Here is a 27,912-nt window from a genome sequence, read left to right as displayed (position 1 = left end):
GTAATTTACCAAGAAGCAGCATAGGCATTTTTTAACCACAAGCTCTCTGCTAGCCTAATGTTAAACATTAAGCTTCTACCCAACATTGAGTAAGCAAAGTCCCGCTGTTATCTTTACAGTGTTCTATAGGCGTAGACATGACATTAGAAAAAGCACAGAAAGTGTGTTTAGACTGCATGACAGATCAGATGACCTTGTCTGAACAATTGTCCGAAAGAACTGGTTGTAAAGAAAAGACAAAAACAATATGTAAGCATAATCTGACTTTATTCAGTTTTTCAATGATATTGCATACATCTTAAATGATTTAAATGATTGTTTGACTCAAATTAGTATACAATAATTAAAATATCTGTGAAGGTTCAAACCTCTGACACTGGAATGTAGGACATGTGATACAACTGAGTCTAAATTGAACAAGTGACTAATTTTAACATCTTAGGAAAATGGTATTTTTTAGCACCATATATGTGAGACTTATTTTTGCACTGTGGTCTTTCAAGACAAATTGAGGTATTTTCTGTTATTTTGCTTAGAACTTCTCTTGTGCTGTAAGAACGAAGTTTGTGGTAAACTGTGAAAATGTTTTGCAATTTTCTTAACGGAAAAGAATGCAAGGTCTGAGCGGCTCTTGCCCTCTTGACTCCACACATCTTCTGAAATGTGGCGCTTGAGTCAGTGTGGCTTTTACAGAGTGTGTTTATCGAAGAGGTACTCTCCCATAGCACCCTGGGTCTCAGACGCAGTGATGCGGGTCAGACTGCCAGTGTAGTCGCCCAGCTTCTTGATGGTGTCATGGCTGTCGATGAGGAAGTGCTGCTCGAGGAAGTCACACAGCTACAAAAGAAAGACAGAAAATAGTGATTAAAGGGAAAACAATGCTAGAAAAGGGTGGTCACAAAATGGGCCCTGAAATCTTCCACACAGTGATTTTGAATACAACATATTTTTAATGTGGAACACTGTAGCTGGTTTTTCCCCATATTCACTATCTCACAGCTGAACAATAGACCATGCACAAATGCAGTTATTTATGTTTTATTAGTATACAACAAGTACAAACATCTTATATCTTGTATACAGCTTGAGTCTATAATCACAGATATGTCAGGTTGACTAATGGAAATAAAAAATAAAAATTTAAATATCTTGTAAAGCTTATAATAGTTACACGCTTTAACTTTTTTTGTTTGTACACTCAGATATAGAAGAAAGGTATTGTTTAAATAGACACTGAGCTCTGAAATGTTAGGCTTTTTGCTTACAAATTTAGATTTTTGGACATTATCATCATCTATTATTTGGTAAAAAAATAATACACAATGAATCCAAACAATACATTTTTCCAAAGTAACATAATATGAGAGTTAAATATTAAGTCTATGAGTGCCAGACTTACATGAGGGTCAGTGTGGCTGCCAGCTCTGCGGTGCACATCGAGGACACATGTGTTTAGGGACTTCTGGTAGTCCAGGGAAAAGGACATTGCATCCAGACCACCTCTCCAATCCTCCCTACTTGGTTTCTACAACAGAATGTTGATACTTGGAGTGACACATGTGCCAAGAAATACCAGTCGTAACAATGAACTTGAAAACCTGGACGTTGTGGACTTACTGCAACAGTTTGAAGCAAAATTCTGCCTCCTCTCATGTTCTGGTATTCCAGCAGCTTCTCGGCCTGCTCCCTCTCTTTCACTGAGCGCTCCAGGAAAAAACTGGAGAATTTTGGCAAAGCCACATCATCCCTGTCAAAATACATCCCCTAGAGAGATAAAAGCAACAAGTAATTTAGGGATTACAGTGAATGTGATACAAAAAGAGCCCTTTGAAAAGAGGGCAATAACTATTTTTATGTTTTATGCAAAAAACAGGATTTAGAAACAATACATGAATGTAGATTAATGAACGTTACTGTTACAGAAATCCTACCAGAGCAAGGTAGGTGTAGGATGCATTGAGCTTGAGGTTGATGAGTTTGTTGATGTCTGCTTCTGTCTCAGAATGGAAGTTTTGTTTCACCACAGACTGCATTTCTAAAAACAAAAAGACAGAAAAATGCAATTAGTGCAAATCAAGTTTAAATAAAACTATTACCTGAGTTCCAACAGGTGAGGCTCCCATGTTGTCCATAAGAAGAAGAAATACCTTTCCTTTCTCTGGCTGCTAACTTGAGCTCTCAACTTGAAGCTGTGCACGTCTTTGCTGGCCAGCTTTGATGCAACCAGTGTTTTTAACAGCGTCGGTAAAACATGAGCCAGCCTGTGGTCATGTGTTGTGAAGTGGATTGAGTTCAAGTGGGCTGTAACCAGGTGACGGCTACGCTAACGTTAGCATATTTTAGCTCTCACGGTGAACTGAAGTTGGACAACGCTAGTTCACGTACAGACAACGTTAACTCTTAATGTTACACCAAAGGCTCCGACTTCAGCCAGATTGTTGAAAGTACTTAAAACAAGAATTAGCCACTAAGTCGACGCTGACTGTTTAGCTAACGTTAGCATCTGCTAGCTAAACATTATGTAACTTCACAGACAGGTAATGTTACTTAACGCTAAACTGAGCCTGACTGTGGACGTTTGGTTAGTTTATTACAGGTCAATGTAAGCTTTATTTTTGTTACTTACTTGTTCTGTGGAGGTTACGCTACTCCAGTTTGCCAGTGCTCTTTATCTTCGTGTTTACACACCACAGAAACGAGACCCTCCCCCGGCTAACATTAGCTAGTTAGCTCTTTTGTGTGTGTGTGTGTGTGTGTGTGTGTGTGTGTGTGTGTGTGTGCGCCTCTACTGCCACCTCTTGAATGCCCAGAGTGACACATTTCAGACAATGTGAGGGTTCAACCCATAAAGAGTGTATGTTCCAGCCAACCTAAACAAAATGCCCGAAGAACTCAATTTTATACCAGCCATTTTAAATAAAAGTGACCAAACCTTTGTAGATCCCTGTACTGTAACTCAGTGGTTTCCAACCATTGGAAAGTGACATATTTTATGGATATTTCATGATATACCTGATCAACTGTACAATGAATCCAAATAGGGAACATTTTGACATTTGGCTACATTTTGAGCAGATTATTTCCTTTGAATATTGCTTTAGAGAGGATTTTTTAAAATACAATTCTCAGTTTGTATGATTTATTTTAAATTGTTTTTAAAAAAAAACAGTCATACATTGTATCTAAACAAAAGCTTTGGTGACCCCCAGGTTGAGAACCACTGCTAGAACTGACACATGAACACAAATAAAGGGCTGCAGTCAAGACAAGAATGAAGATATGAGATGGTCAGCATACTCTGGTTGATAAGGGCGTCGACATTCATTTTGACATAGCTCAGTACATTAAAAGTCAGCATATGTGAGTTGGAGGCAGGGTCTGGATGGGAGGCCAGTGGATGTCCTTGAGTGGGGGTGATGTGTTGGCAGGAGTGGGTGGATAAGAGAAGACATGTGGCACAGTTCCAATGCTGCAATATGTTGAGAATCAAGAGGTATGCACATACACCACAGTATGTTCTTACATGCTGTCAGACTTTTGATAGACTGGGGAATCGATCGTACTTCAAATAACCATTGAATTGTTTGATTTTATATTGCAATAAGGTTTTAGGCCTTTCTCTCCTCAAGAATGTCCAGACTGAATTTTAAGGTTTCGATGAATTAAGACTCAAAAAACATGAGCACCATGTTGAATATGAGTTTCACTTGTTGATAACGTTAGAGTGCATGTCTTAAAATGTTATAAAATGATCATGCAGACATGGGCCAAATATAATAAAATACAGCAGGTTTGCATGAATTTTGACTGAATATGTTTTTAAAACAAGCACTTGTTATGCTCTGTATCTAATACGGAAACTCATTATAGTTGTTCTGTTTTAGTATGACCATTTAATATTCCAGGAATGGGGAAAAGGAATATAATTATGATAGTTAACTTCCTCCTCATGTTTCCCCAGTGGACAACATTGGACAACGTTTTCTTTGATAAAACAACACTTTTATGGGGTGTTGTACCATAATATGAGACCATAAACAGTACAATGTTCTGCTATATGTGTGTTAGTGATGTTTTCTGACCAGTTCCTGTTACAGTAGATGTCAACCACAAGGAAGCTATAAATATCACTGCCTCCTGAGACAGTGCGAAGAAAGCAAAAGCAAATCTACTCTTCTGTGAAACTAGCCCAACTGAAGATACTAGACTGTGATTTAAACTTTAAGAAATCATATGCTAAAACATGAATTTTAGAATAGTTCAAAACACATATTTGTACTCAGGTACACAGGTAGTCCCAAACATGAAACATGGTAATGATAAGCATACAGCAGATGTAAAGCGATCACCACTAATAAATTTGTAAAACTGACACACTTTGGCCGTTAATAAGGAAGTAACAGGCGGGGCAAAGGTCTCTGTGGTTACAAGGCCAAAAAGGAGAAGCAGCTACTTACTTAGTCACTTGCAAATATCAGACGGGACCAGAAGGAGGACATGGTTAAGAATTAAAAGTCAACACCACTGGACTAAAGTTAATATTGGACTGTGACAGCCCAGGCACAGATAAATTCCTTGTCAGCCTAAAGTGTTGTTGTCTTTGTCAACACATCAGCGGCAGTACTGCAAATAGAAACTTGAAGTTTATCTGGGGGACAACAAAGGAATTTAACAAGGTCATACTATGTTTGTAGCTTAATAAACCGTAACAACGATGAAGCCTTTATCTTTCAAAATCTTCTCACACCATGTGCTGCTGTGTGTCTTCCTACTGTGGGTAAGTTTTTTTTTTTTTTTTTACCTTGAGCTTTGATGGTAATCAGATAGTGATCCTCTATTCGAAAGAAAGTTACCCTCAACAAAAGAAAACTATAGTGTCAAAACCACAGTGATGGCTTGATGCATGATAAAGTTAAGACAGTGGAATTACATAATTACTTAAGAATGATGGACCTTTTCAGATGAAATATGAATTAATTCTTGCTCAGCAGCAGTAATCTATTTTCACTCACTTCCTTAGAGGAAAAAAAAACATCAACACAACATTAAGGGAGCCGTACCTTCAACATTTGTTATCCTGTTGTTATATTTTAGACAAGGTTATGTAGCTGGATACTTTTTTTTTCTATTATAGTCTGCATCTATTAGTAGTTTTGATATCATGTAAATGTAGTCCATGAAAACATATCTTATGTAACACAAATATATGGCTTAAAGAATGTGATTATTGTTTAAAAAAACAACAAAACAATAGTTGTACAGTTGTGTCTGAATTTATCATTTTGCTTATTTTAGTAGCACATTTAAGTGTTGCGCTACACTAGACATACTAAATGCTGAATCGGTTTCCGTTGCCATAATTTGCATTTGAAGATCTCTGACGTTTCCTCAAGATTCCTGCATAACAATATTATATATTTGTCTCAAAAAGCTTTTTTTTTTTTTTTACCTTTAAGGAAAATTAGAGTAGAGTGTGCTCTAAACAGTTGATTATTTAAATCTCCCTATCAAGCTGTTGTTCACAGCAAGATGCAATATAATAAGATAATAGCAGAAGTTACTTTGCTTTGGGATATTCAGAGATTACATTAGAGCTCTCCCAACTGTGTACATTCCTGTTACTGTTGCCAGTGTTTTGTTTTGTTGGTAGCACGGGGTGTTTAGAATGTATATGTGTGTATGTATGTGTGCATATCTACATATATAGGTATATACCAGAATCAGAATCGGGTTTATTGCCAAGTACGTTTTTAAAACATACGAGGAATTTGCTTTGGTGTGTTGGTGCATAAAAATCGCACAAAAATAAAGTACTTTTTAAAATATAAATAAATAAAGATAAAGATAGAAAGATCTAAACTGTACAGGATAGATATTTACAATGTGCAGGATAGAAAAACCAACGGGAGTACATTAATGTAATGCATATATACAGGGTGGGTCTAACAGTCAGTGTCAGTGGGGGTATATATATGTATATATCTGCGTATACAAAATAATAATATACTGTAACTATAATGGATAGTCTTTGGAACTATTAATCATCAGCAATTAAAGTATTTAAAAGAAACTGTGTACATTCCAAAGTCAAATGAACACTTCTGGCAATTTTGTACAGTATGATTTTAGATTTATAATTTTTTTTTTTTTAGATTGGTCTTTTCTCTCTGCACCCCAATGATTCCTGTTGTGTTTTTAGGCTGTCAGTGACTCCAGCACAACATCAACACCAAGTACAACAGTGAGAGATTCAAAAGAAACAAGAATGACAACCACAGTGATCACTAGTACAGTAACGGTTGCAACAACAAGACCGCGTAAGTGTGAGCCACTGTCCTTTATCTTTGGTAGATGACAGGCCTATACTGTCATTATAGTGCCGATTTCTGTGAAGGTCAATCACGAGTGATGTTTATTATGGTTAAAGTCTTGCACTCGACTTTTTTTTTTCTAGTGAAACTCTCAGCTCTGTCTTTTCACCTCCTGAAAGTGTCAAACATGTGCATGTGCAAAAACTACACACAACACAACATTTTTCAGGGATTTTCTGTCACTTTTGTTACAGTTTCTTCTCTGTGTCGTTTTATGTTTTAGCACCTCCAAATGCAAAAGAGTTCACTTAGACAGCACTTAGATAAACTGAGACCAGTATAACTCTGCAGTGGAAAAAAGTAAATGACTTCGTCAACTATACACTTGTGTTCGGTGGAGGGGAGAAAAATGTCATTGCATATGGGGGACCTCAAGTGACAATCTCAGATCTCAAAAGTGGGACTGAATACAATTTCACTCTCTTCACTGTGTTGGAAAATGTCAGAAGCAGCTGAGTAAACCACACAACAGCCACTGGTTAAGATGTTTTTTTCTTTATTTAAGCCTACAAGAGCCAGGACAGATTCTGTAACAATATCTAATTCAAAGTTTATTATTAATAAATGAATGTTGCTCACTTAACATTTTTGACTGCTGCTAATAAAATAATGTAATTCAATGAAACTTAATTTCCTAAAAAGACTACACAAACCCCATTATTGTGGTGAAAGTCTTGCACTCAACTCTTTCTCTAATGAAACTGTCAACTCTTTGGCTTTTCAGCTCCTGAAAATGTTAAACATGTGAATGTGTTAACACGAACTGAGACCAGTATAACTCTCATGTGGGACAAGGTAAACGGAAGCTCCACATACTTCCTAAAATATGATTACAATGGAGCTGTCAAGGAGGAAAATATCACTGTATCTGATGAAGCGGCAACAGTGACACATCTGGTTACACCTTTGACTGCTGGGACAAAATACAGTTTCATTCTTATCACTGAGTCTAATGAAGTCAAAAGCACTGGATACGAATATGAAGCTGTCACTAGTAAGTGATCCTAAATTTGGAATCAGGTGTTTTGCTTGTGATTATAGACAATGCTGTATTAGTAATGATCACTTTTACACACTTTCCACTTTGTCAGTTGAGCAAAACTTGCAATAGCAAATATAGAGATATGATTGTGTATTGTATATTTACCAAGATTAATGTCTTTTTCATTCTAGTGCCGGTTGACACAGACGAATTAGAAACACTTACACAAACTGAGACCAGTATAACTCTGCGGTGGCATAAAGTGAATGGCACCATCGACTATACACTTGTGTTTAATGGAAAGGAGGAAAATGTCACTGCATCAGAGGGACCTCAAGTGACACATGAAATCTCAAATCTCATAAGTGGGACTAAATACGTTTTCACTCTCTTCACTGTGTTGGAAAATGTCAGAAGCAGCGGAGTAAACCACATAGCAGCCACTGGTAAGATGTTTTTCTCTTTATTTAAGCCTACAAGAGCCAGGACAGATTCTGTAACAATATCTAATTTAAAGTTTATTATTAATAAATGAGTGTTGCTCACTGAACATTTTTGACTGCTGCTAATAAAATAATGGAATTCAATGAAACTTAATTTCCTAAAAAGACTACACAAACCCCATTATTGTGGTGAAAGTCTTGCACTCAACTCTTTCTCTAATGAAACTGTCAACTCTTTGGCTTTTCAGCTCCTGAAAATGTTAAACATGTGAATGTGTTAACACGAACTGAGACCAGTATAACTCTCATGTGGGACAAGGTAAACGGAAGCTCCACATACTTCCTAAAATATGATTACAATGGAGCTGTCAAGGAGGAAAATATCACTGTATCTGATGAAGCGGCAACAGTGACACATCTGGTCACACCTTTGACTGCTGGGACAAAATACAGTTTCATTCTTATCACTGAGTCTCATGAAGTCAACAGCACTGGATACAAATTTGAAGCCGTCACTAGTAAGTGATCCTAAATTTGGAATCAGGTGTTTTGCTTGTGATTAAAGACAATGCTGTATTAGTAATGATCACTTTTACACACTTTCCACTTTGTCAGTTGAGCAAAACTTGCAATAGCAAATATAGAGATATGATTGTGTATTGTATATTTACCAAGATTAATGTATTTTTCATTCTAGTGCCGGTTGACACAGACAAATTAGAAACACTTACACAAACTGAGACCAGTATAACTCTGCGATGGAATAAAGTGAATGGCACCACCAACTATACACTTGTGTTTAATGGAAAGGAGGAAAATGTCACTGCATCAGAGGGACCTCAAGTGACACATGAAATCTCAGATCTCACAAATATGACTGAATACAATTTCACTCTCTTCACTGTGTTTGAAAATATAAGGAGCAGAGGCAAAAACACCACTGCAGTTACTGGTAAGTGGGGTTTTCCTCTCATATAGCAACATTTGCCAGTAAAAACATTACTGGAAATATTCTGTATTTCTTTTAAATTATATTTTGTTATAGTTTTTTCTCCATGTCTTTTTTACAACTAAGCTCCTCCTAATGCTAAGGGGCGCGAAACACTTAGACATACTGAGACCAGTATAACTCTGCGGTGGAATAAAGTGAACGGCATCCTCGACTATACACTTGTGTTCGATGGAAAGGAGGAAAATGTCACTGCATCAGAGGGACCTCAAGTGACACATGAAATCTCAAATCTCAAAAGTGGGACTAAATACGTTTTCACTCTCTTCAGTCTGTTTAAAAATGTCAGAAGCAGCGGAGTAAACCACACAGCAGCCACTGGTAAGATGTTTTTCTCTTTATTTAAGCCTACAAGAGCCAGGACAGATTCTGTAACAATATCTAATTTAAAGTTTATTATTAATAAATGAGTGTTGCTCATTGAACATTATTGACTGCTGCTAATAAAATAATGGTATTCAATGAAACTTAATTTCCTAAAAAGACAGACCCCATTATTGTGGTGAAAGTTTTGCACTCAACTCTTTCTCTAATGAAACTGTCAACTCTTTGGCTTTTCAGCTCCTGAAAATGTTAAACATGTGAATGTGTTAACACGAACTGAGACCAGTATAACTCTCATGTGGGACAAGGTTAACAGAATCTCCACATACTTCCTAAAATATGATTACAATGGAGCTGTCAAGGAGGAAAATATCACTGTATCTGATGAAGCGGCAACAGTGACATATCTGGTCACACCTTTGACTGCTGGGACAAAATACAGCTTCACTCTTATCACTGAGTCTAATGAAGTCAACAGCACTGGATACGAATATGAAGCCGTCACTGGTAAGTGATCCTAAATTTGGAATCAGGTGTTTTGCTTGTGATTAAAGACAATGCTGTATTAGTAATGATCACTTTTACACACTTTCCACTTTGTCAGTTGAGCAAAACTTGCAATAGCAAATATAGAGATATGATTGTGTATTGTATATTTACCAAGATTAATGTATTTTTCATTCTAGTGCCGGTTGACACAGACAAATTAGAAACACTTACACAAACTGAGACCAGTATAACTCTGCGATGGAATAAAGTGAATGGCACCACCAACTATACACTTGTGTTTAATGGAAAGGAGGAAAATGTCACTGCATCAGAGGGACCTCAAGTGAAACATGAAATCTCAGATCTCACAAATATGACTGAATACAATTTCACTCTCTTCACTGTGTTTGAAAATATAAGGAGCAGAGGCAAAAACACCACTGCAGTTACTGGTAAGTGGGGTTTTCCTCTCATATAGCAACATTTTCCAGTAAAAACATTACTGGAAATATTCTGTATTTCTTTTAAATTACATTTTGTTATAGTTTTTTCTCCATGTCTTTTTTACAACTTAGCTCCTCCTAATGCAAAGGTGTCCGAAACATTTACACAAAATGAGACCAGTATAACTCTGCGGTGGAATAAAGTGAATGGCATCCTCGACTATACACTTGTGTTCGATGGAAAGGAGGAAAATGTCACTGCATCAGAGGGACCTCAAGTGACACATGAAATCTCAAATCTCATAAGTGGGACTAAATACGTTTTCACTCTCTTTACTCTGTTTGAAAATGTCAGAAGCAGCGGAGTAAACCACTCAGCAGTTACTGGTAAGATGTTTTTCTCCTGACATAGGCCTACAACAAGAGCAAGAACATAGTCTGTAACAATATCTAATTTAAAGTTTCCTATTAATAGATGGCGAGTGTGGGAGTGTTGCTCACTTAACATTTTTGACTGCTGCTAATGAAATAATGGAATTAAATGAAACTGTTAATTTGCTAAAAAAAGACTACACAAACCCCATTATTGTGGTGAAAGTCTTGCACTCAACTGTTTTTTCTCTAATGAAACTGTCAACTCTTTGTCTTTTCAGCTCCAGAAGATGTTAAGCATGTGAATGTGTTAACACAAACTGAGACCAATATAACTCTGCAGTGGAACAAAGTGGGTGACATTCGCGACTATATTATTTTGTTCAATGGAAGCGATCTAAACGCCACTGCATTAGCAGAACCAGAACCAGTGAAATACACGATCCCGAATCTGAACAGTGGGACTAAATACAATTTCAGTCTCTTTGCTCTTTTTGAAGATGTCAGAAGCAGTGGAGTGTATTACAGTGCAGCCACCGGTAAGATGTTTTTTTCTCTGACACAAGCCTACAAACAAGAGCCAATTTTTGGTTTGTAACAGTTAGTGTAACAGTCATTTTAGGTCTTGCTCACCTGATACAACTAGAGAAAATATCAGAAATGAATTAAATTAAATGACATAGGATTTAGAGGGATTAATGTTTCTTTACATTACATTGCCTATTCATATACAGAAGAGTTGACAGCAGATGAATAAAATCTAACCAGTATACTGTGAAAAAAAGTGGAAAATAGGTGCTAAGAACTTGAATTCATTAGAACCCCCCAAAGCCAGTAGATAGTGACATGAACTTAGGCATCTAACTTATAACTTGTAACTTTATTTAGGTTATTACTCACACTGACAGTATTTTTAAAAACTCTTAGAAAACTTTTATTTCAATTTTTTTTCCAGATTTGAAAGTCATCCAAATGTATTCAGATTTATATAAAGTGTGGGTGTGTGTGTGATTTATTTTAATTTGGTGGTGAGTGAGTCTTTTTTCTTCCTTTTTATCAGTTCCCTCAATGGTGACTTTGGTCACTGTGGCTGAACGCTCTGTGACCCACATAACCTTGCAGTGGAACGTGGATGTGGATAAAGACTGGAGCTACCTTCTCAAAATCAATGGTGAAGATCTTTACCCAGAGACACACAGTAGTGTTATCTCAAAAAAGGTGGCATCTCTCCAGCCTGGAACTGAGTACCCATTCACTGTGATCACAATGTTCTCTGAACTCAACAGCACTGCATATAAAGACTTCACAGTAACAGGTATATACAAAACTCTAATAAGTAAATTTAATTCTATATGAATAATAAATAAATAACTATGTCCTGTTTCAACTCCCTTCAAGTTCCGGGAAACTCGATTTAATATTTAATTTACTGAATTATGTGCTAACAACTAACAAAGGCTTTTGTCTGCAATTATTTTCTCATTCATTTCAGGCATAAACTGTGCCACTGTCCAGTGGCATGTTACTAACTCATCCATCCAAGGAATGGTTAATGGCTTGTTCACGATTGCAACAGCCACTAATAAATCACAGGCTCACATCAGCACTGGTGGCAGCAATGTGTCATTCACTGGCCTTTACCCCGGTGCAACCTATGAGGTTTCTCTTATTTATGAAAGAAATTCCAGAGTCTATCCACAGTGTAACCATAGCCTGACAATCAGTAAGTACAAATCTGTCTTTCCACATAAACTGAATATTGGTCTGCATATAGAACTGAAATAATGTTCAACTTTCTAAATCTATATTTTAAGATTAAAGAGCATTTTAATGATAAAAATAGTGAAAGGTGCCCTGTACATTTTTATTATTATTTGAAAATACCTTTTATTTACATACCACAAATTAATAAGCTGTTTCTTTATCATTGCATTGGCTGCTAGTATAATTATTTTTTAAGTATCAATTAATTTATTTATAGTTTAATATTCAATTAAAAGATTAATCACTTAACACGTCACAAAATGTGAAATGCCCTTTAGTACAGTTCAGAGTTATGTCTTCAAATAGCTAATTTCTGGCAAACAGTCAAACCCCCCAAATATTCAGTGTACATATAAAACAGAGAAAAGCACCAAATCCTCACATTGGTAAAGCTGGAATGACTGTTAAACTATTAATCCATTATAATTATAGTTTTGAATTAGTTTCTTTGGATTGACTAATTGTTTGAATGAATTGTTTAAAAACATACAATACTGTGTTATTATTGTCCTATGTTGTTATGTTGGAGTACAGATTTAATTATAGGCCATTTTGATCAAATGTGTGTTTAGTATAGAAATGCACTGTATTGTTTGTGATTGTACTGTAAAGCCATTTTTCCACTTGTTTTACTCAGTTCCTCCAGATTTAAGTGCACACTGTAAATATTGGGCAGCTGGCTATTCTGTCCTTGTTGCCTGGAATGAAGCGCATGGTCTCTGGACTGAAGTGGAAGTGACCGTGATTGGACGATCAGTACGCTACTTAATTGATGCAGACAGCGAACGACAAATGACAATAGATGGATTCCAACCTGCCAGAACATATACATTGTCTATAGCTTCCCTGTCTGGGCCTGAAAGGAGGAGTCAACCATTTGTGTTTTCATGTCCCACTGATCCAAGGGGTGAGTATGTGACTCCATATTAGCATTATAGCATTATATTAGCACTTTTTCCTCATTATTGTGCTGTTTGCTGTTGCATTTTTCTTACACCACAAATTTCACCCTAGTGGCGAAACACAGATAAATAGAGACTGCTCTGTTGTGTTGAGTATCTACTTTATGTCACATATTATTTAAATCATATTTTACTCCCTGTAGGAGTCATTGGGGGGTCAGTATTTGCTGTGCTGCTTTTTATTGTCCTGGTCTGTATGGCTGTCTTCATTTTCCTTAAAAGACCAGATATTATCAGGTTGGTACTGCCCCAGTGACTATTGTTACATTATCTATCTCAAATCAGTTAACCTCTTTTTGATCTTTCCCTCAGCAGAAAAAAGCAATTTATTGGTGGTTCTAAAGTACCTAATAAAAAGGGCAAGTAAGTACACATTTTATCATCTCTTAATAATATTAACACCACTTTCAGTCCCCTACTATACCACATCTATGAGTAATGTCAATTTTTATTCTGTAATATGCACACATTGAATATTATTATATGATATTACATATCATTAGGTATTCAACATGACATGAATTATACACTTGTTATGTTTTTTCAGAGTTATTTCTGTGGAAAAGTTTCCAGACCACTTCTCACAATTAAGTGCGGATGAGAACCGAGGTTTCAGCCAGGAATATGAGGTGCATCAAAACATTCTTCCACTTCTATGTCTCCTATTTCTGTAAAGGACTGTAAAACTGCATGTGTATAGTTATTTTACTGTTTATTTTGCTTTCCGTTGTCTCAATCGCATACCGTGTCATATGCCAACTGCCATGTAGAGCCTCAGTCCTGTTGGCACGGAGCAGACACGAAAGGAAGCTCTTCTACCTGAGAACAAAGCAAGGAATCGTTTCACCAATGTCCTACCATGTAAGCCCGCCTATGACTGTTGGACCACGCTATCACAAGCAAGAGAGACTTAAATGCTCCAGATCTACTGACTCATTATTGTTGTTGGTGTTGTGGTGCAATGCAGTTAAACCATCCTCTGTTTTCTCATCCTAGATGACTGGTGTCGGGTGAAGCTAACTACATCAGATCCCAACGTGACCTCCGACTACATTAATGCCAGTTACATGCCAGTAGGTATTACTTGATAACTCACAATCATTTAATAAAGCTCTTTCTGTAATTATTGTACACCACAACACAGTGAACCTAAAAATAAAAATCTTAAGTCCTTCAGTCAGAAAGGTCTTATTTGAGAATCTTGCACCATTTCATATCTGGAGTGAGGTTTTAAAAATATCTCGAGTGAAGTTGCCACAGTTGCAAGTAAATGTTTGCATTTGGCATCTAGCAATTTATGCTTGTTTTGTGTAATTTCGTGAGCGTAAAATGTTGTTTTAGTTTATACTGAGCAATGTAGTACATATAAAAGCTAGATAAGTCTATATATTAATTTTGAAAATTGCTTCCCAGGGCTACAGCAGCCACAGAGAGTACATTGCCTCTCAGGGTCCTTTGCCCAGCACTGTAAATGATTTCTGGACAATGATCTGGGAACAAAGAGTGAAAGGTATCGTCATGGTAACCAACTGCACTGAGGGAGGACGGGTGAGTCGCCAGGGAGATCTGATAATCTTTTATTGCCAGATTTAAACATTGTGAACCATTTGTTGTTATAGATAATGTTCTGTGAAATGGTCACAGTTTACTCTCTAGTTCTTTGTGAGTTTTTAGGTCCCCACAAAGAACGGACAGATCTAGGACTGTTGTTCATTGCCATTACTTTGTGGTTTATAACTTCTTCCTTTCCTTTTCCTAGACTAAGTGTGAACAATACTGGCCCGGAGACAGTGAGTCTTGCCATTATGGAGAGCTGTTGGTCACTATGAGATCTGAGCAGCAGGAACCCAACTGGACACTGAGGGAATTTAGGGTGAAACATGTACGAAACATCTTCAATTGTTATGTTCTAACTAAATAAGTTTAGTATTAATGTATTTTCAAGTCTCAAAATTGGGACTGTGTCTCTGTGTACAGAAACATATTAGTATTTTACTGTAAATGTCCGTAAGAGAAGCTTTTCTGAATTTGTCGCATTTGTTTATAAGGATGACGAAGAGTGATGATTTCAAGTATTATTTACCAGCCACTATATTTGTTCAACACATAGACCTACAGTGGTTAAATTTCTCTATGTGAATCTTCTTCAGAGCAACAAATCAGAGGAGCGCACAGTGAAACATTTTCACTTCACTGCCTGGCCTGACCATGGAGTCCCACAGGGCACAGAAGTCCTGATCCAGTTCAGAGGACTGGTGAGACAGCACATACAGAGAGAAGGGGCTGGAACACCGACTGTGGTTCACTGCAGGTAAAGAATGAGTGCTTGTGGTCTGGAGTCATTTGTTTGGCACTTTAAATCACATTATGGTTACAAAGGTCAACTGAATAGCTTACTGCAATGATATCGGATAAAATAACCACCAGGACTTCCTGGTGACGACCTGGTTATACCTGTACACTAACTGCTTAACTTTCACTGCGTGTCTCTCTGCTAGTGCTGGAGTGGGGAGGACAGGCACTATCATTGCCCTGGATGTGCTGCTTCAGCAGCTAGAGAAAGAAAGAGCAGTGGGCATCAATGCCTTTGTGCACAAGATGAGACTGAGTCGACCACACATGGTGCAGACAGAGGTAAAACTGACTGCAAGTTGCTTGCGGCTGAGCTACTACTTCCTTAGTTACCTAACGTCCTCCAAGTTAGGTACCCATAGCTGGTGAAACAGTACAAGCACTATAGCATAGAGGTTCATGTAGTCCTATAGAAATGTGTCTGAAATGGTCTTTCCTCCTGTCCCATTTCAATTTTTACTCAGTCACTTGAAAGTAAAACATTATGTCGATCATGGGTTGTGCTGTTCATATGTAAGGGCCACGCCTTGGCATAAAATATGGTATGTAATACCTTGAGTAAGAACTGCAGTTGTGATTTCAGTTACATTTATGTAGCCTGCACTGCTCTAAGGTGTATGTTTATATGCACATTTATATTCTTTGTGACAGTTAATTATAATAAGTCTATAAGTCCATATATAAAGCTACATTTTTAAGAAGCTCTGAGGCCTGTGAACATTAACAATATGTAACCCTTAAGTTCTCCTTTTTAAATGACCGCACATTGTGGTTTATTTCTTTTCAGTCCCAGTATGTCTTCCTGCACCAGTGCATCATGGACTGTCTGCAGCCAAATGACAAGACTGAAGAGAACATATATGAGAATGCAGACATGATATATGCCAATGCCACTGCACTCCGAGAGTTTCACAAAAACGCCTAAACTAAACAATAATGTGGGAATATTGCAGATTAATTAATTAAAAACTAATTCTAAAGTCTACATGCTATATTTTCTGACTGTAAATATGAAAACATTGAAGTCTTATATATTTACTGTAAATGCATAGCACATTTAAGATTTTATTTAACTTAATTTTCTGTCTTGCATATGTCAATTGTGTTTTATTATTATTATTATTATTATTACAGCTATGTGAACACTTCAGGTGACCGAAGAATGTTTTCAAATTACATTTAGAAAGATTATGAAAATGTAGTTAGAAAAGAATGATTTCTACTATCTATATAAATAAAATATTTTTTATTAATAAAAATACCTGAATGAGTTTTTACAAAAACTGCAAACGAGATGAAAAACCTATCGTGCTGTCTCACACGTCAGTTTCAAACTGAACAGCAACTTGACTCAAACTGTGTATAACTCTCACATTATAATCTGGGTTTAGGTTCCAACGTATGTCTTTAATATGTCAGTATATCGATGAGCCTTTTCTCTTCCTAGAGCAGACGACACCCACTCTGCTCACACATCCTCCTCTGTGACGCCCGTACTCGGTGCGTCCTCGCTAATGGACACATCAGAGAAGTTAATATGGATGAGTTCCTGTCTTGCTTTTAGGGCCTCAGAGTTGATCTCTTCTGGCACTGAATGCTGCTTGCCTGGATGCAGCGGCTCAATTTTACCAGCTACAGGCGGGGGAGGGACGGAGAACTTCTTAGAGATGTTGTGCAGGACACTGCACGCCTTGATAATGTTGGACTTTTTGTCCAAAGAGCCTTCTTGTGCAAAACCAAGCTGCATCAGACACCTGAAACGCCTCTTCATGGAGCCCAGCGTCGTCCGCATGACGTTGAGGATCTTTGCGTGGGCCTCGTTGAAGCGGACCTCATTGTCGTTTGCAGGTTGTGACACAGGAGTCAAGACATGTTTGCTCAAGTGGTAGCCTTTCCCACCTTTAAGAAAGACACAGGAGAGAGCAGTTAATACAGCATCAGAGAAACAAGACCACTGAAATGTTAATCCTAAAGATTGTAATGTGTTTAAATAATGCAGATGAAAGTAAATCTGTAGTATGGATTGTGAGAGTCCAACTCAGCCTGGCCAAAAATGAATTGCATAAAGTTGAGAAACTCATCTGTACACACACACCAAGGAAACCAGCATGATTATACCAGATGTAAATGTTTTATTTAGAAGATCATAAAGCAATAATGTGGTTCAGAGCTGAATAGACACTAAAAGGACGTTCATGATTTCCATATTAAAATAGGGAGCCTGAAAGTACCAATAAACATATAGAGGAGTGGTTGTAAAATATCAGTTTTATGATGACATTACTGCATGGGAAGGTTCAATCTTGGCCTTGTAAACAGTAGTTTGTCAAAACTATTGGAGCTTTTCCCAGAAATTTCAACTACATATCGTGGTCTTCATCAGCAAAGGGACAGACAAATGTCATTGAGATTTAATAATAACTAAGTAAATTCAACTTGCTGTGAAAGACTGTGACATACAGTTTAAAGCAATTTAAAGATATGTGAGTTAAGATATTACATTACACTGGGTATTATTACTTGTTTTGGGTGGCATAAAGTCGGAAGATATAAAGCAAAATCTCTGTTTTATGTGTAAAGGGTGTTTCTGTGTTTATTGACTGGGAGTTAATGGAGTAGATTGTCTGTGTGTTCAGTAAATACATGAATGGGTCTCACATTGATCTGCTTTTTGTACCTTTCAGCATATATATATATATCTTACCAATAACCCAATATGGTCCGTGCAATTCCTCCTCCATTTCCCTTCCTTTGAAGGACGACTCCCACATTTCCTGCTCAAACGTGCTGCCCACACAGCATTTCTCTACACTCAGTATGTTGCCATCGGAGTCGCATATGATCTGGCTCACGACCGATGTGTACCCCAAAGTGTTGACAAAAGACCTGAAAGTGTCCTTCTCATAGGGAGAGGCTCGGATTTTGAAGTGCGCCGGAGCCAGCACGCCCAGCACGTTGGGAATCCCACAAAATCTCTTAACCTTGAAGGCGACATTGGCTTTGGCTTCCCGGATCAGTGGGAACGAGATGAACTGATCGGACATCCCCGCGATCACCCCGGACACCGTGCCGACCAGTGACTGGCAGTCCTTCTGGGTCAGTCCGACTCCCTTCAGGATGGCGGCCGAGGAGGCTCCGTGTGCGTAATAGTTGAGCGTCACCATGACCATCGAGTCCACGGACAGTGCGGGTTTCTTCAGCGCGACCTTCTTCATGCGGATGCGGACGGCGTCTGTGATGAAGGCGATGCAGGGTCTGGTGAGGTGGAACATCTGGAACAAAGCTTCGTCGTCGAAGTCCTCGAAACAACTCGGAGCCCCGTTTTCCGCTTCGCCTTGTCCGAGGAGCTCCTCCTGGACGGCGAGCCACACCGGCAGAGCGAAGGCCATGTCTCTGTGTGTGTGTGTGTGTGTGTGTGTGTGTGTGTGTGTGTACCGCCGCGGTGCGTTTCAATGTAGCTGTCAGACAAAGATCACTGCATTGGAGACAAATAGTAAACAGTAGCGAGTAGCATGGAAGCACGGTCTTCTTCTTTAAGAGTTAATCATTGCGCTAAGCTGTTCGCTATCGCCACCCAGTGGACAGGAACAGGAACCACAAGCATCAGGATTTCAGTGGAAAATCCCTACTGACATCTATAATTTATATATTTACACATACATATCATCCACCACTGTCAAATATAAATTCTGCACATTGTATATAGACATACACGCATACAAAACCTTGATGTACATTCGATATTTAGGTTTTTGCACTATTTGTATCATAAATAAAAATGGAAACACTTTTGTTGCTTTTTAAAGAGTATATAAATATATACAGCTTTGTTGTCTATTTTCCTGTCATGTGTTCTTTGAACTGTGAGTAAGTGCATTGAGAGCAACTAATTGTTCTGGTTGTGCAATAAAGATAAGATGTTGCTTTATTGATCCCCTCTAGGAGAAATTCCAATTGGCACAACAGTACAGTGGAATGTAGTGCAAAGAGTAAAGAAACATAATAAAATACTATTAAATATAAAATATATACACTATATACAATAAGGTAGAATATGGTATGTCTGTGTGTATATGTACATGTGCAATGTTTCTTCAATATTAAAAAGAGGTCAGTCCTCTTCCTGGTTTGTTAGTTATTTGTTGTACAGACAACTAGACAGGTTAGGAAGGTCTGATTTCCCCTCTCTGTAAAAATGCAATTATGATGAGTAGGAACACTGAAGTTCTGTTTTAAAATGTATAGTAATTCTTTAGCCATAATAAACCAAAAGCTTTTTATTACCTGGGGGAGAACTAAACGTGAAACAGAGGAAATAGAATGAACACACCATAATAAAAAAATAAAATATATTAACTTTAACCTGAATTGTTGATCTATGTTGCAGTTCCGATTAAGATTTAGACCAATCAGATATATGTATTTTGCAATAAAGTCTTGTCTAGTGCCTATTTAAAGTCATAAATTTGGATCAGATTATTTTAGTCAGGCACTAAACTGGTCCACTGTGATTTGTTGCAGCTTTACTCGTAAATGTCTAGCAGTGGACACCGAGGTTAAACTCTTTCCCTATAAAATTCAACAGGATTATTGTGTATATAAAGATATCAATTTCCAGTTTAATTCCAGAGTCAGGAAACAGGCAGAAAACATCACTACAGATACAACCTGTTCCAACTTCTCCCCTCTGGTGGGCGCTACAGAGCTCTGTACGCAACAACAAACAGACACAGGAACAGTTTCTCTACTACTGCACCTGTAAACTATTTATTTTTCCATTTTAAAACATAAATATAATCATTCAAATACATCTACCCATGCTGTGCATACTGCATATACTGTACATACTGTATATATTGTATGTACTGTATTTACGGTTATGTCATAACCGCCTACCTCATGTACATAAAGAAACCTGCACGTAAATATTTATTTCACCATCCTCTGCACCATTGTCTGTCTACAAAAGTTGTTTGTTTGTTTGTTTCTGTATAACTGTAAATAGTAGTTTGTCTATTTTGTTCAGTCCTGTTTATTTATGCTGTTAGTCTGTGTTTGTACATTGAGAGCAACGTAAAAAAACAAATTCCTTATATGTGTGCACATACCTGGCCAGTGATTCTGATTCTGATATCAAAGTTTATTTATTTCATATGATAATAATGTTTTCAAATGTGTAATTATTGCACAAAACACACACACACATATATATATAAAAAGTACGTCATTTATTGAATATAATAATATGCTCCCTTTTTAATCCAATGAACAAGTTGAACTGACAATAGGTTGTTTGTGATATTGTTTTACATCACATTCAACATATCATTGCTATTAATATGCACACAGGCAATTATTTTGTCCAATAAAGAAAATGTAAATTAAGTTAAATAAATCTTTCTGCCCATGTTGAATTTCTCTTGAATACATAAAGCATAGCAGCAGCTTCACGTCTACTATACCTCCAGCTAAAATCAATTTCTGCTTGTCATTGCTGGGGTGACAAATAGAACATTCTGTTGACTTCGCTAATGGAAACATCTCCCAGTTGGGGTATTCCTCCCTTCTGACAGTCTTTTGTCCTTTGGCCTTGAGCATACACATCTGTGATAGAAAGGAGACATCCAAGGGTGTTAAGATCGGGAACTTCGGGAACACCATGAGAAAATGCTCTTCACATTTAAGTGTTATACTGTACATTAATTACAGTATTAATATCAGCAGACACTGTAGTCCAGACTGTCAGCAGTCCAACCAGCAGGTCACAGTTAGCTTAACGTCCTCACCTGTGATGTTGTCCACGGAGTCGAGTGGAGCCGTGTTGTTCATGTTAACTCCGAACAGCAACACCGCCGTGATCGTTATTGCAACAAGCAGATAGATCGGCACAGCGAGGGCCCAATATCTACAAAAGACAACATGTATAAGTTAACAGATCAGAAACTTCTCATTTGAATATTTCTTATATTATTTTAAATATTTATTTAAACTGTCAAGAGAGGGAACCTTTTATTGAACTACTCTCTGATCATACAGTTCTACTTACTTTTGAGGCCAGTAAGTGAGTCCTATTGAATGAAGCCACTCCTCTGGTATAAATGCCCACAAACAATACAGAACTGTGGAGAGAAGAAAGTAGATGTCATATTGCAGATATGGTTGACAGGTTTTTTTTTGTTTGAATACCTATTCACACTGTTTCACACTGGGGGATCAAAGATTGGACACACACACACACACACACACACACACACACACACACACACACACACACACACACACACAGCCAGTGTTAATGCAAGCGCAATCATCGTAATCTGACAGTGTGTGTGTTGAATGGCTACATCTGACTCATTTTGTGTGTTTGTGTCTGAATTTTAAAAAGTTTTAAGTAGACGTGTGGAGTATTTAACCAAAGCAGACGCAGATAAAATGAACAATGTTTCTCCTTCAGTAAATTAAATGAATATTCACTGTATTTCATTTAAAAACTGAGGATGGCCTACTTATCACAGCATGTCACACAGATATATAAAATGTGTTGTTTTTTTTAAATATTTGTGACAGTTTTTTAATTGACCACAAGCAGAAATAAATTACATATATGACAACAATGGCACCAACTGAGTTATCCTCACTTAGTTTTGTCTTTTTTTAAGGTTTCCAGCCAATTACAAGCTTTTCACATGACTTATTTTACCTATGAAACCAAAGAGATATTACTTAATTCATGCTGTTGTGTCTTGGATAAAAGATTAAGGGTTTGTTAGTCCTGTTAAACCATTTTTCAAAAGGTAACCAGGTATTTTAGTTTCAGAAAAACAGATGCTTAGCTCTGTGACTCTATGCAATGTAATGATAACATATGAGAAGAATACATTGGGGCTATATTTTCTTTAGGCCACTGTAATAACGTCTATGCCGTTGTATTGAACATTAAATTGTATAAACACTCAATGTCTCAGCTGTATTTCCCATTTTATGTTTAATATTTGAATACTGGAAGAGTGAAATGACAATATTTTACTTACTGAAGCCAAACTGTGAGCCAAGGAAAAGAACAAACCCATAAATGGCCCTCTCAGGCAGGGGAGAGGGAGAGTTTTCCACCATAATCTGAAAGCACAACAAACACAGAGGAAGCTTCAGTGAGGAAGAGTCACAACTAAAGCAATATGTGAAAGTTAGCTCGAGTTAAATACCTGTTAATACGTTTAGCTCTGGTTCATGTAGCAGTACAAACTAGTGCTCACGTTAAACTGAACTTTAGTTGTTTACTAAGGCGACCGCAACGCGACACGTTGATCAAAACATGTCAAATTAAAGAGTAATATAAGTTAAAAAGACGTTTTAATTACAGTTTCTGACCAAAACCATAATTATTCTCTCTGAAACATTGCAGCTGACTGTCAAACAAACATCGTCGATGTCCGATGTGATAGTCGGTCCGGTGTGAAACGTGTTTCCAGAAAGCTTTTCCACATTACGAATAAGAAGTAAAATAAACAGCAAAACATATATTTTAAAACGGTTTTCATACAATATATAAGTTGCAGTGGACGTGAGGTTAAAAAAACGACACCGTGGTCTTTGATAGCTTCGCTTAGTAACTAACTGGGTGCGTTTGAGTTACCATTTCATGTTGTTGCCGGACACATTTGGCAGGTACACACTTCGGAAATACACATTTCAGCATGGCTTTGGATCACCTGGAGTGTGGAGAGTGTACTGGGCTTCTCTCTCCGCAGCTACGGACTGTATCCGAACAATTCATCTGCGTCTGTGCCGCTACATGGTAAACTTTTTCCGGGGAAACACTTCTTGGTGACACGGTACCAACCGGTACTTCTTTAACGTTACCTAGTAACCGAGTGACGGAGCTCTGACGGCCCAGCGTGGCTGAGGACGCTTCACAGACTTTACAGACTAATACACAAATAATGCAAAACATTCCCCCGAAAGTGGCCAAAATGTCAAAGGTGAAGGCGAAGAAGACGTCTGCTAAATCACAACAACCCAAATCCGCGGACACAAATAACACAGCGAGGAAGAAAAGGAAAGAGTGGATGAAAGAGAAGTTCAGGAAGGTGAAACCTCCACCCAAGGACCAACCAAAAGCTAAAACTCAGCAAACATTGCCTCCAAAAGATGCCCAACAGTTCTCTGCAAACTGGAAAACATTACAAGAGGTTTGTCATTTTTAAGAGTTTGATCTGTCTCTGTAGCTTGTTTATGTACATGTCGTACCTGTGTATTAGAACTTGAGCACATTCACTACTTCCCTGAAGATGATTCACAACTTTGCTTAACTCTCCACAGCTGCTAAAGGTCAGTCAACCAGAGAAGAAGCAGCCGGTGACACCAAAACATCCAAACGGGGCTCTGCAGAAAAAGGAGGCTAAAGAAAATTCTTCTAAAAATACTTGCAAGAACAATGTCTGTCCCAGGCAGACAGACATGGAGAAAAAAGTGAAGCATGAGCCGGTTCCTAACAGTGTTGTCCCCAAGGACTCTCGGGCGAACTTGGATGTTCCAGGTGTCTCAGAGACGAGACAGCCTGCTGCTCCAAAAAGGAAAAAGGACAGTGGAAAGTCAAACAGCGAGCAGGCGGCCAAGAAGAAGAAATCTGTGGCTGAAGAGACGAAACCGACAGAGTAAGTATACAGCCCTAACACCTGCTAATACTGAGGTCAAGAAGAACTGTGCCTACTCATAATGTTTTCCTGTGTTTTTGTAGAGCGGACCTTTGGTTTGATGATGTAGACCCTGACGACATTGAGGCAACAGTGGGAGCAGAGGCAGCAGACATCATGAGGAAGAAGCAGGGCGTTCAGAAGAGCAAGGACACAGAGAGCGCCCTGGTCAAGGAGAAAGCCTTTGAGGGGTGAGTGGTAAAGTGTCCACTTGTAGACCCACAGATGTGCTTCAAGAGACTCCATGTCAAACTGGTAAAAGTGTAATAAGTCACTACGTTTGGACTGAGAGAGGCTACCTGTTCCCCCTGCATCCAGTCTTCATGCTGAGCTAAGCTAAGCTGACTGGCTGCTGTCTGTAGCTCTATATTTATATATTTATTTATTTATTTATTTAGACTTGCCAACAGTGTCCCAGTGGTCTTCCAGTCCCTTATCAAAGTCCATTAACAGGCTGGCAGCCGGCTCCATGTTCAGCAAATCCAAATATTCCCCCAACAGTTCTTCCCACATTGTTGTTTAGTCTTTGATCTAGCAGGCATGCTGCGGGACATATTGGGAATTCACCATTAAAAAAATCTGACATGAGGGATATTGCTTCCGCCCATAGTGTTTTGACAGCTGGACAGTCCCAAAGTAGACGGAGTAATGTGCCTTGTTTACAACAATTATACCAACATGAACCTTGGTGCTTGTCATCCATCTTGGATAATCTAACAGGGGTGATATATGCTCAACATGCTAAATATTTGACACTGTCCCTCGTGACAAGGTAGCCCTCTTAAGAAGCTGCTCCCACTCTAAATATGAAGCTGGCACAGCTCCTTCTTTGCATTTCCTATTTATGGCAGAGGATAGTTGTGCATATGTTAAAAAAAGATGAGTCTAGTTGTTTAAATGAGACAATGTTATTGCTATAGATCTGACCGACTGTTAGAGTTCCTCTCCCACATTTTGTCACCTGAAGTGCTCCTCCAGCTGTGAGGCTCTAATAATGCCAGATGTGGCAGGATGGGAGAGCAAGCCACTCGATTTTAAATCTCCTAGGTGCTGCTTAACAATAGAGCATTAAAAACTAATCATGGTGTTATCCAATAAGGGTGGGGGTCTTAGACTATACCACAATGACGCCAAGAATATGATCTTATTACCGGATATAGTTGACTTTTCCAAACGCCGCATTCATAAACCCAAGACAGTGGATATTTTGCATTACATGCTAGATAATACTGATATACATCTGGAACTCCTAATCCCCCACCTGTGTCTGGGAATGATTAATTTTGTCTAAGAAATTCTGGGCTTTTTGTTATTCCATAGGAATTTAAGAGGAATAGTTGCAATAATATGATAGCCATTAGCCTTTTTTTAACAAACAGACATTGAATGGCATCAATCCTCTTATCTAATGTCACACAACTATTTTCCCTGGCGTATCATACTGGTTTTAGATGGTGAATGAATTTTCTTTACCGTCCAGACAGACGTTGGTTTCCATGTAGTTTGTAACAGCATGAAATCAACTTGCAGTGGCATAAAACTCAAAATGCCTTCTTGGTGGTATTCAAGTGTTTTTTTCCTTCATCTTTGGAATCAGCTTACAAAAAGCTAATAATGATTCTATTTGCATTTACAGCAGCCTTTAGTGACCATAAAATACATACATTGGTGGATACATTGTTTTTATGTTTAGTGCGAGAAGAAAGAGTTAAAAAACATACTTTTTAATGATGATACAACCAATCCAGCAAAAGTGACAGCCATGAATAAAACTGTCTTAACAATGTGTTCTTTAGCCTCACCAGAGCCGTGGCCATTGATTGCGAGATGGTGGGAGTCGGTCCTGACGGAGAGGAGAGCATCTTGGCTCGCGTGTCCCTTGTGAACCAGTTTGGTAAATGCATCTATGACAAATACGTGAAACCCACAGAGAAGGTGACGGACTACAGGACAGCCTTCAGTGGCATCCGGCCGGAAGACATCAAAGATGGTGAGTCGCGAAAGTAGTTGCAATGAGGAACTGAAACGAGTCATGATTTAATTGCTTTAATGTCGTTTTCATGTACTTTCAACTCCATCATTTGTCATCCACATTGCAGGAGAGGATGTAAAGACTGTGCAGAAGGAGGTTGCTGAGATCCTGCAAGGGAGAATAGTGGTTGGACATGCCATACACAATGACTTAAAGGTAGCCTGGATGTAATATCTGAGAGGGAACTGAAATCATTTTCAAAATAAATGTAAGCACTTATAAACCAATCGTAAACTCCTGTTTTCAGATTTTACTCTTGGATCATCCAAAAAAGAAAATCAGGGACACTCAAAAGTACAAACCTTTTAAGAAGACTGTGAAGGTACGAGATACTTGTTTATAGTTGACAAACCATGTGCGCATGGACCAGTGTTGTTTATTATGTGATTGTTTTCTTTCTATTCTTTAGAGTGGTCGACCCTCGCTGAAACTCCTTTGTAAAGAAATACTCAACGTTAATGTCCAACAGGGTGAACATTCATCCGTAAGTCATCAACATATGAAACACAATTCTCAACAAACACTTTTAACTCAACAGAACATCCTGTACTCATCTCCCATTTCACTCTTTCGTTGTCTCTACAGGTCCAAGATGCACAGGCCACCATGAGGCTCTACACTCTGGTGAAAAAACAGTGGGAAGCAGAGATTAAAGCCAGCCAGAAAAACAAAGACTCAAACAAGAAGAATGAGAGAAAGCCCAAGTTTCCCAAGAACAAAGGAAAACATTAAGTGGGATTTTGAAATCAAAACTGCAAGAGGACCTTTTGTCCTTGGATCAGAGCCTGCCCGACTGAAACGATTAGAGGTTCAGGGATTGCTTTTGGAAGACAACAGCTACCAGGAGACATTGAAAAGTAGCAGATGTTGAACATTTGTGATATATCAGATGTTTTTCCCAGAAATCAGAAGGATGTTTTCAAATCTTGCAACATTAAACTTCCTCCATTGAGTGCTCATGAGAACTTCAAGAGAGAAACTATTTGTCTACTATGACACAAGGCATATTGTTTTTGGATTATGGTTCCGGTGTTGTGTGAATTGTTCTTTGTCTCTCACGTTTGTAATAAATTGATTCCTGGTTGCCTTAAAAGTTGTATGTTTTTAAAAGTATAAATTAAAAAAAAGAAAGAAATAGAAGGTTGATTGTTAAAAATGTGTTTATTGCTGGTTTGCAATGACCTTATTGATGGCCAAAGTTAAACCTTTTTTACCTCCAGGTGTTCTCAGACGCCCCCACGCTTGAGTTTTGACTTGGATTGGGGCCTTTCATAGTTGCGTAATCTTGTATAAATATGTGTTTTGTGTTTCCATTTATGTCATAGAGTGAGGGATTACGCTTCTTGTGTGCCCACAGTGTGTCAACGAGATTTGCTGCCCATGTTTAATGGAGAAAGTGCCCAGAAATTAAACCTTGGTCAGAAGAGCTCTAAATTAGACTCTCAAGGCCTCGATGAAAACTTTCCTTCTTCATCTTTCATCAAAGACAAAGCAAACACTGGCTCTAGATAAAGGCATTCGTGTTGTTTACGGCCACTGTAGTTGCTCCTTTGCATTTAGAAAAGTACAAGTCTAAGTGAGCGAGTTGCGATCTGCAATTACACCGATCCTACTAATTCATACACACTGGTCCTTTAATTATACCATCATAAAGCATCTTGACAAGGAACCCAGCA

The 27,912-nt window shown here is 38.1% G+C and overlaps 5 protein-coding genes across 12 annotated transcripts; 2 read left to right on the top strand and 3 right to left on the bottom strand.

The window, feature by feature from the left end:
* Positions 1–250: 250 nt before the first annotated feature.
* zgc:56095 (Ferritin, lower subunit-like) lies at positions 251–2,780 on the bottom strand. Of its 2 annotated transcripts, none has more exons than XM_051417516.1 (5): positions 2,627–2,780; positions 1,932–2,035; positions 1,618–1,764; positions 1,400–1,525; positions 251–837 (listed from the first exon to the last, which is right to left on the bottom strand). In XM_051417516.1, exons 2-5 carry the CDS (start codon positions 2,031–2,033, stop codon positions 688–690), a joined length of 525 nt encoding a protein of 174 aa, XP_051273476.1. In that variant the 5' UTR covers positions 2,034–2,035; positions 2,627–2,780; the 3' UTR covers positions 251–687. The 2 variants fall into 2 exon arrangements, with proteins under 2 accessions (XP_051273476.1, XP_051273477.1); XM_051417517.1 differs by lacking the exon at positions 2,627–2,780 and adding an exon at positions 2,148–2,306.
* Positions 2,781–4,465: 1,685 nt separating this feature from the next.
* On the top strand, positions 4,466–16,770 carry LOC127373235 (receptor-type tyrosine-protein phosphatase H). 7 transcript variants are annotated; one of them, XM_051417507.1, is made up of 24 exons: positions 4,466–4,777; positions 6,200–6,317; positions 7,096–7,365; positions 7,545–7,799; positions 8,045–8,314; positions 8,494–8,748; positions 8,872–9,126; positions 9,367–9,636; positions 9,816–10,070; positions 10,194–10,448; positions 10,715–10,972; positions 11,494–11,748; positions 11,926–12,156; positions 12,835–13,104; positions 13,303–13,396; positions 13,475–13,522; positions 13,707–13,788; positions 13,930–14,020; positions 14,156–14,232; positions 14,573–14,707; positions 14,919–15,041; positions 15,310–15,470; positions 15,658–15,793; positions 16,299–16,770. In XM_051417507.1, exons 1-24 carry the CDS (start codon positions 4,715–4,717, stop codon positions 16,434–16,436), a joined length of 4,365 nt encoding a protein of 1,454 aa, XP_051273467.1. In that variant the 5' UTR covers positions 4,466–4,714; the 3' UTR covers positions 16,437–16,770. The 7 variants fall into 7 exon arrangements, with proteins under 7 accessions (XP_051273467.1, XP_051273466.1, XP_051273468.1 ...); XM_051417506.1 differs by having other exon boundaries at positions 13,472–13,522; XM_051417508.1 differs by lacking the exons at positions 7,096–7,365; positions 7,545–7,799 and having other exon boundaries at positions 4,467–4,777; positions 13,472–13,522.
* On the bottom strand, positions 16,743–19,031 carry si:dkey-197c15.6 (putative nuclease HARBI1). Its single transcript, XM_051417515.1, has 2 exons — positions 18,216–19,031; positions 16,743–17,410 (listed from the first exon to the last, which is right to left on the bottom strand). Exons 1-2 carry the CDS (start codon positions 18,898–18,900, stop codon positions 16,980–16,982), a joined length of 1,116 nt encoding a protein of 371 aa, XP_051273475.1. The 5' UTR covers positions 18,901–19,031; the 3' UTR covers positions 16,743–16,979.
* Positions 19,032–20,720: 1,689 nt separating this feature from the next.
* On the bottom strand, positions 20,721–22,963 carry pigp (phosphatidylinositol glycan anchor biosynthesis, class P). The gene is made up of 5 exons (XM_051417518.1): positions 22,714–22,963; positions 22,543–22,627; positions 21,558–21,630; positions 21,298–21,416; positions 20,721–21,115 (listed from the first exon to the last, which is right to left on the bottom strand). The coding sequence occupies exons 2-5, from the start codon at positions 22,622–22,624 to the stop codon at positions 21,000–21,002; spliced, it is 390 nt and encodes a 129-aa protein (XP_051273478.1). The 5' UTR covers positions 22,625–22,627; positions 22,714–22,963; the 3' UTR covers positions 20,721–20,999.
* Positions 22,964–23,179: 216 nt separating this feature from the next.
* On the top strand, positions 23,180–27,329 carry rexo4 (REX4 homolog, 3'-5' exonuclease). Its single transcript, XM_051417514.1, has 8 exons — positions 23,180–23,700; positions 23,831–24,165; positions 24,249–24,395; positions 26,001–26,194; positions 26,304–26,392; positions 26,484–26,558; positions 26,646–26,720; positions 26,822–27,329. Exons 1-8 carry the CDS (start codon positions 23,452–23,454, stop codon positions 26,966–26,968), a joined length of 1,311 nt encoding a protein of 436 aa, XP_051273474.1. The 5' UTR covers positions 23,180–23,451; the 3' UTR covers positions 26,969–27,329.
* The last annotated feature ends 583 nt before the right edge of the window (positions 27,330–27,912 follow it).

The sequence above is a fragment of the Dicentrarchus labrax genome, unplaced genomic scaffold, assembly GCF_905237075.1.
Source record: "Dicentrarchus labrax unplaced genomic scaffold, dlabrax2021, whole genome shotgun sequence".
Classification (NCBI taxonomy): Eukaryota; Metazoa; Chordata; class Actinopteri; family Moronidae; genus Dicentrarchus; species Dicentrarchus labrax.
Note: the sequence above shows the minus strand (reverse complement) of the source record. Positions and strands in the feature narration are given on the sequence as shown.